Genomic DNA, 8,534 nt, shown 5'->3' on the forward strand with positions numbered 1-8,534 from the left:
AATTGTCCCAAATTTTACAAAAATCCATTGATGCAGATTCTATAAAAACAAAAATGTATACCAAATTTCGATGACTTTGAGGTCGCTGTCAAGTGCCAGATTTTGCCAGACATTTTTAGTTGAACTGTAAGATTTTCTTTGAAAAATAGTGGCAACCCTGGTTGAAAATCGAAAGACTGAACTTTCACTCATCGGTTTTTTCCCTATTTGCAGAGTGGGCAACTAATGCGCATCTTGTGTACATGATAGAGAATCAACTTGCGCCACATCTACACGAGTTCGAGTACGCTTTAGTTGCTTACGTTAATAAAAATAGGAGAAAACTTAAAAGCGCAAGTTCTCTATTTCGATTTTCAACTGCAACCAGAATATTAATAATTTGAAAATCGACGATGTTAAAAAAAACGAGCTTATTAAAAAGAGCTATTAGGTTTTTCCCCCGTGCCAAGACGAAAAATTCTCCCAAAAGGCACAGTTTATAAAGAACAGTTGCGCAAAGCCTGAAGCAAATCTACCTATCGAACACTCAAAATGTCTACCTATCGAACACGAAGAATAACAATGCTCGAATGCGTGGGGAGTATCGTTATTATGTGATCATAATTATAAGAAAAAATTCAATGATGTAATATTAACATTATTTCAAACCAGGAATATTTCGCTTAAAGATATAATTATTAAAAAAAAATATATGCACTGATATTTAAATTTCGTACTATTTAAAACACCGGAACAGCTCTGGGTAGTGTTAATAATGTTCCACTGACAGTGGAAATATGAAAGTATTCCTCATAGTTAAAGTGCAGCTAAAATTTTGACAAATTTGTGTATGCATTCCACTTATGTACTTATTCAAATTTATCTTACGCTGCAAATTCGACTGTTTTTATCACTCCCCAATCAGACGGCAAGCGGCAAAAATCAATACATTTCGTTCTTAGTAGCGGATCAGTTGGAATCCAGAAAAGCTTAAATTCTTTATACGATGTTATCGTACTAATTTTCACAAAATAAAACTAAACACTTAATTTTAAATTTTAAAATGCGCAAAATTAACTTCTAACTGAAGCGTTCGGATGAAGTCATTTGAAATTTAACTAAAAATAAAAGGTTGCCAAAATTTAAAAAAGATCAATGATTGATCCAATGTTGCCAATCCTCTTTACGCAACTCTACCATTAAAAACTCTGCCAAAAGGTAATAACTCGCGCTCGCAGATTAGTTCTTTGGTTGAAAATTTCACGTGTAGAGGTCGACACCTTGCACTATTTTATGGCACCTTGCATTCAACATTTGCTGCACGCAGAAAAATATCAGTACACCGAGCCAAAAGCAGTATTTCATAAGTCTCAGCATATGAACCAGCCTTCTGACGAAGCAATTGAACACTGTCAGAATGTCATAGGCAGGCTTATGAATTCATTTATCTTTATTCATGCACTCCATAGAAGTTAAAATAATGTATTTCTCAAGATTCCGCTCCATAAGGATTTCTTATGAAACCCATATGAGATATCCAGCCTTATTCTGCCTTACGACGGATCGCTTTTTCGAACAACGTGATTTGCATGCTCAATAACGACAGCAAAACCAAACGGGAGCCTGCTTCGATCGAACCACATTCGTTCGAAAATGTGATCCGTCGTAATGCAGAATAAGGCTGATCGTCGCTGTTGTGCTATCTTATGACAAACAAAAGAGATTATAACTACTAAAGAGAGTAAAGCGCTACTGTCTCCATGTATTCACGAACTGAAACATGGGGTCTCGCTCTAGCATATTGTATCTTATTACTTTGACATGTGTATACCCGGGGCAATATGTGTCAAAATTACGAGCCTAGCATTTGTAAGAGCGAGGTGATAAATTTTCAGTGCTAACAGCGACATACGACCTCTAGTAGTTATAATTTCTTTTATTGGCCATTAAAATTCGAGCCGTTATGAATGAGAGTGTGAAGCCGAAGCACCCTGCGGAAATTTTCAATAGTTGCATGCAACCTAGGATAGGATCCGCCAGCTCTGTCTACTGTTTTTGAACCAATTCTGAACCAGCTCGTGATTGGACGAAAGTGACATTGGCAAACGTTCGGCTTGGAAACTAAAAGTACTAAAGGGCTGCTTGGAAGTGTTGTCGTATTGTGATATAAAACGTAAAACAACGTTTGTTTACCGTTTTGTTTTTTTTGGTTTTCTTGAGATTCCGCTTTCTTTCCATAACGTCCGTCTGTAATTATGAAGTGAAAGGCATTTTCTGGCAGACGAATTCAAACATATTATCTCTCTTTTCGAAGTCTAACCGAGTAACTGACTATTTAGCCTAAGTATGAACATTATTTCAACTTCATGTAAAAATTGTCTTTGTTCCAGCGCCGAGTAAATTGGGAGTATTGTCTATCGCGGGATAATATAGCATTTCGTCGAGTTGTTGCTATATGGGATACACACGAGTGCGGTCGAAACAAAAACAAACGTCAAAATGTTTTCTCACTCGCACTGATGCAAACTTGATGGGCGCGTAATTCAACGCACGGCCCTGTGGCGCATGGCTGAAAAGTCGCAATGTGGATTTAAGAAAAGATTCGCAATACTTTGGGGCAAATCGTGAGAGTTATCCTGGAAATCGCTAGTTGTTCTTCTTTTAGTATTATCGATACAGTTGAATTTTACAGTTTTTAACCGCATCAATTATCGGTGGAAATAGGAGCGTGTTATTTTCTACTGCTGTTTTCTCCGAAAAAATCACATGAAGTACTGGAACAAACCTAAACACCTATACAAACTAAACAAAAATTAAGCCTTGCAAAAAAAGTAGTTTTAGAATATTTAAACCAAATGCGAACAGAGAAGATTGATCTTGTGAATGAGGTTGCTCGACTCAGAAAACAACTTACAAAAATTAAGAGCATGGAAATATTTTTCGTAATGGCCAACAACAAATCTCGACAAACATATGATTACGGCCTAAAAGCCAACTGTCAAAATCTACTTTGAATGGAAATTCCGGACAAACCGTTACACGCCAATCACAGATGTTGGTAGTAAATGAAAGAGAAAAGTTTTATCTTTCATAAACTGTTGTGAACTGTGTTCGACTAGTAACGGTTTGTCTAGAATTTCCATTCAAAGTGGATTTTGACAGTTGGCTTTTAGGCCGTAATCATATGTTTGTCGAGAAATATATATTATTTTGCTTTGCTGTATTCCGATGGAAGACCCGTAATGATCATTTAAATGCGGATATAAAGACTAAATCATTGATTTTTCCCGGAGCGTGAAATTGATACATAATATAGAATATTTTAATCAGAACAATTTAAGTTTTGGACACGACCGTAACAAAACAAATATTTTGGCAACATTGGTCGAGTGGGGGTATGTCGTTTTTAGCAGGGATTAGCAAAAAATAAGAAGAAGCCAGCTGGCGGATCCTATCCTAGCATGCAACCTTGCTCGCAATAATACTTTTACATCAGGCATGAGGCGAAAAACGTGAGAGCGTGAGAGCGTCACTTTTAGCTCATTTCAATTTGTTTACAAACAAAACATCTGGCGCTTGCTGACTAGCACCGAAGCCAGTTTCTTGTATTCCAGGTTCAAAATCCATGTCTACCGACGATGACAACTGGTCAATCCAGTGCTGCGAACTGGATGACCTGGTGCCGTCTCCAGAGGAACTGGAAGACGCATACGCTGCATTAGAAAATGGAACCTACTCGCTTGAGTTGAACTGGAAGTGTCCCGGCCGAAGGCCTCCCTCACCGGTACAGAAGGACGAACCAAAGGTAGCGGAGGTCGTGGAAAAGGAATCGTGAGTCGCCTTAGCTAGTAGTGCTTAAAACTTTTTCAGTAACAGGTTTGTTTTACAGACCAACCAAAAACAAAGAGTTTGATTTCATGGACGACGTTGCCCTGCCACAGATGCGTGTCCGAACGCAAAACAGCGGACCGAAGGGGTCCGCTAAAAAGAAGACAACCAATTTCGCTGGTGTTCTAGATCAGATGAAGAAACATGGGCGGCTAACGCCGCTGAAAGAGGGTGCTAGTAGCGCGGGTTCCAGTGGGACTGCCAGTACACCCACCACCGGTGGAAGCGTACCGTCTAGTTGAGCTGTTCGAATTAATAGTTTAGAAAATAAGAGTAAAACGTATTAATCGGAAAAAATAAATAATATTGAAAATGAAATTATTTATGACAAATATTGTATGTAACTATCATTTCATTATCGCTTTTGTTGGCTATTTTCGGTAAATTTAAGACTACGAGAAACGAAAACAATTAAATTGATCATCACCAGCACTTATTGTACAGCAACTAGAAGAAACCAAACACGTTGGCTAATAATCGCCTATAGCGAACCCCGAAATGGAGATTAGTGACATGACCATCATTTAAATTCCACAATTTGCGAAAAAACAAACGTCCACTGTGTCGCTTAACATAGCAAGGACAATACCCACGACACTTCGTTCGCCACTGGCATATTTTAATCATGCCAGCCATTCAGTCTTCGGCATAGAGAAACACTCGAGAGTTGCCTCATACATGGGATCTGGAACCCAGAAGATCAATTTTTGGCTGAGATACTTGAACACGCCAGATGTCACACGGCCTCTAGACTGGTTTGTCAGGAGAAATATATTAAAAAGCACTGTTTTTGTGCGAGTTAATGGAATGTTATTAAACATTTATTTATTTAGTGTTTCGACGTCGTTTCATCAGTAACTGACAGGACCGACGTGTTGGAAAATAAATCCTAAAAAAAGTCATCCTACTTGTATGTACGGTTGAACAAGTCGAGACTGACGTGTAGGGGTGTCTTCTCGTTCACGATCACAACCACGTTGCGCTTCACAGAGAAGACATCCTTAACGAGCACCTTCAGTCGTTGTTTTTTGGGTAACCGCTTGTACCCACCTTTCTTCCGAAGCGCCATGTTGCCGTATGGCAGTATCCGGTCAACACAAAGTGCGCCACGATGACGGACCTCTGGGTGGAGCCGGCGGTAATTACAAACCATCGAACGTACTTCCATCGCTGCTTTCGCCATGGCTGCTGTAAACGAACTGATGGAGTCAGGGATGCCAGGTGATGTTTTGAAAAATCTGTGCGCGGCCTATTTAAAAATCTGTGTCAAGGAAAACGTACAAATCTCGCCAAACATATGATTACGGCTTAAAAGCCAACTGTCAAAATTCTCTTTGAAAGAAAATTCCGGACAAACCGTTACTGGCTAAACACAGTTCATAGCAGTTAATGAAAGAGAAAACTTTTCTCTTTTGTACACTACCAGTTTATCTGTGTTTGGCGAGTAACGGTTTGTCTGGAATTTTGACAGTTGGCTTTTAAGCCGTAATCATATGTTTATCGAGAAATTTGGCTGAAAACAAGATGTGGTGACAATTTTTTTGGTTTTTGCGCGAGTCAAAAATTAAGCGCAAGGTAAAAAATTGAGAAATCTGTGCTAATCTGTGCATTCTAGAAGAAAGCTGTGAAAATCTGTGCGTTAAAACAGAAAACTGTGGAAATCTGTGTAGTTTTCGCAATCTGTGCAGCGTATTGAAAATCTGTGAAACACAGATAAATCTGTGCACCTGGTATCCCTGGATGGAGTAGTCAAAATCAAAGCTGATCGAAATTACAAAACACTCAGCTTGGTTATAAGGTTGCCTTTTCAGATCTACTGTTTGTAGATGCCACTTTAGATTGTGATTGCAAACTGATACACAGCGAATTGCGAAAGTACCAAATCACGTGATGTGGGTGCAGGAATCATGTTTCCCAGTTTAACATAGGGCGAATGAACATGTTAACAGATAATCACTATAAGGTGAATTGAACTTTGTTTTCTTTGGGTTTAAAATCATAATAAGTCATTAAAACTCAAAAACAATATGAATAAAAGGACCGAAAGGACAGCCGGTATCGATCAATATGATTAGTTTTCCAAATAAAAAACTTTTTGACGATTTAAGAAAGCCGTCAGTTTTTAGTTAGGGATGGTTGTGCTAAGATAGCACTAGCGTTTAAATGGAATTGCATTCAAATCTGCAATAAACAAACATTACTAATAAGACTACATTTCGAACATGGATGCAACGACATAGGAATTTGTTCTCAGTGAGGGCAGTCCATAAAACATGTTAACCATCTAATAATAAATCCCCAGAAGACCAGCTATTTTCCTCGTTCAACCATTAATCAGCCAAACTTTCTAACGTTTCCCGCCGATAGTGCAACCAGAAAAGTGCCCGAAACTCTGACTCATCCCAGCTGTTGAGCAAATCGCATTAGCACATGATTAGTAAAAATTACTACCCCCAAGACTAACTCTAATGTAAGCAAATGGATGCAATGTTCATATGAACCAACAAACAGAATTTCTCCTCCAGAGACACCCAGACTGCCGTTTTGAGCGCCGAACCGAGCACCCAACAACCAAACCGACCGATCGACGGACGCAAGCAGCTGGGGCTAATCCACATCAATCCAAGAGATCCCGAACCACCAAAGACGATGCGCGATGGCGGCGGCAGAGGCAGTGGTCGATGATATTTTTGTCGAAACGGAATTGAGTGCCTACTCCTTCATCCATTCCTTTTTCCCATTCCGTGGTTTGGCCTCTTTAGCGTCAATGCGCACCATTGAGGCGGCGGTGGCGGCGGCTTTGCAAAACACACATGTTCTGCCTGCCCGCATGCGTGGGGCCAAACCAACGTATAGATGGGCTGATTGAAGAACGCGATTTTTCTTCTCGCTGAATGTTACTGATGTAAACATAAGCTATGTGTAGTGGATTAGCGCATAATGTTTGGATGCTGGTGTGGTACTTGCGGCGGCTGCAAAGATCTAAGCCTGGTTCATTCAAATTTTGTTCCAATTAATGAGTCGTTGCGCCGAAAGGTCATCACTAGTATGATTAAAAAAAACTTTTAACTGGAAATTTAATACGCCAAGCTCTTGACAGTAACTGAAGCAATTTGCAGTCAAATTGGTTTCTGTTATAAAAGAAATGTATAGAATTCGCTTAAACTTTGAAAACTTTTTCCAAGGCCCCGTAGGGCAGAGTGTCATATATCAATCGACTCAGCTCGACAAATTGGGACAATGTCTGTATGTGTATGTGTGGGTGTAAGTATGCGCACTTAGAAATAAAAATATGATGAGTTCGCATACTTTCTATTCCCGTCTCTTTTATTATGCAGTGATTTTTATGAATTTCTAGCATATACTTCTAGTAAGCATTCAATGAGTGGACAGACCGAATATATCCAATGGATAAAAGTTATTGCAGAAGAAACGAGAGGCAAATAGAAAAGTATGCTATAGATGAATAAATAAAGTTCTGTTCTGCGTGTACACTAATATCATGCAATTCACTCAGCAACAGCTGAACGCTTAACGAAATTAGTTTCAAATGAAAGGCCTAACGTGACCATTTGACACTATTGTGCTTGCAGAAATAAATCAAAATATCGGCGCGACCAATTTGACATTGGCCTCTGTGTATAAAGGACGCTATCACCGCAGACAAATATTGTGCCTTGCAGGATAATCATTCGATATGCGATTATATGAAAGCTCAATCCAGATAGGTGCGTGACAGCCGCCTATATAAATTCATAAGCAGCTTATTCTTTGAAGCTTTTTAAAAGCACAAAGCCTCCAGAAAAATAAACAAACATTGCAAGAGAAGATCCTCTACATTCATTTGCAATAGAGACTGATTATCTCTCCTATAGTTCGCTTATGTTCGACAGTCTAGTGAAGTATGATAGTATAATTCATGTCATAAGTGAGCTATACTGTTTTCGAATCAAATTAGTACGTTGAAGAAATTGAAGAACAATTGCGCTTGTTTAGCATTTTTCTGTACTAGGGAAGGTTAAGCAACCCCTTTTACAGATTACCATCGTGAGTGGTTGATTGGTGTTACAGAAATGGTACACATGAGTTTTACGACTTCCAAATCTTAATTTCTTTGCGTACATATTTCAAAATTATAAATGAATAAATTAGTTTAGTTGAATTAGAAGAACGTCATCCGACAATTTAGTGAACCTTTTTTCGGAATATAAACGATTTATTCTTTCTCTCGGTGGTTTTAGTGCGAAGAAAAAATAGAACAACGACCTTACAGAGACAGGAAACTGAGATACAGTGGGCCGAAAAAATTACATGCTCAAGTTCACTAGCGCCTCCTAGCGGAAGAATCCCATATTATTCGATGTACAACCTCGAAGGTTTTAATCTCGTGAGCAACTTTTCCGAATGCACTTACTCGCTAAAAAATCAGGAAATTGAGATAAAGGGCTTACACGAAATTATTGCGAAACCGAAAATGTCATGCCAATTTTCTTATAATGTTTAAAATCAAACCAAAATTTTAGGGTAGTTTTATACATATATTTACTTCAAAAATCAAAAGAAAAGTTAATCGATGGAGCCTTGAGTGTAAAATTGAACGCATTTTCGCTTGATGCCCTCCATCAAAGACTTTACAGTGTAATCCGGTACCAGTTTCTCAGGTTTTT

The 8,534-nt window shown here is 38.8% G+C and overlaps 1 protein-coding gene across 1 annotated transcript; it reads left to right on the forward strand.

Annotated features, from left to right (window-relative positions):
* The first annotated feature begins 3,524 nt into the window (after window positions 1-3,524).
* On the forward strand, window positions 3,525-4,158 carry LOC131682038 (uncharacterized). The gene is made up of 2 exons (XM_058963209.1): window positions 3,525-3,810; window positions 3,869-4,158. The coding sequence occupies exons 1-2, from the start codon at window positions 3,605-3,607 to the stop codon at window positions 4,107-4,109; spliced, it is 447 nt and encodes a 148-aa protein (XP_058819192.1). The 5' UTR covers window positions 3,525-3,604; the 3' UTR covers window positions 4,110-4,158.
* Window positions 4,159-8,534: the final 4,376 nt, after the last annotated feature.

The sequence above is a fragment of the Topomyia yanbarensis genome, chromosome 2 (genome assembly GCF_030247195.1).
Source record: "Topomyia yanbarensis strain Yona2022 chromosome 2, ASM3024719v1, whole genome shotgun sequence".
NCBI lineage: Eukaryota > Metazoa > Arthropoda > Insecta > Diptera > Culicidae > Topomyia > Topomyia yanbarensis.

Coding starts and splice junctions, on each gene's coding strand:
- LOC131682038 (XM_058963209.1), top strand. CDS start 3,605: ATGTCTACCGACGATGACAACTGGTCAATCCAGTGCTGCGAACTGGAT. Junction 3,811..3,868: donor GAGGTCGTGGAAAAGGAATC/GTGAGTCGCCTT, acceptor TTTGTTTTACAG/ACCAACCAAAAACAAAGAGT.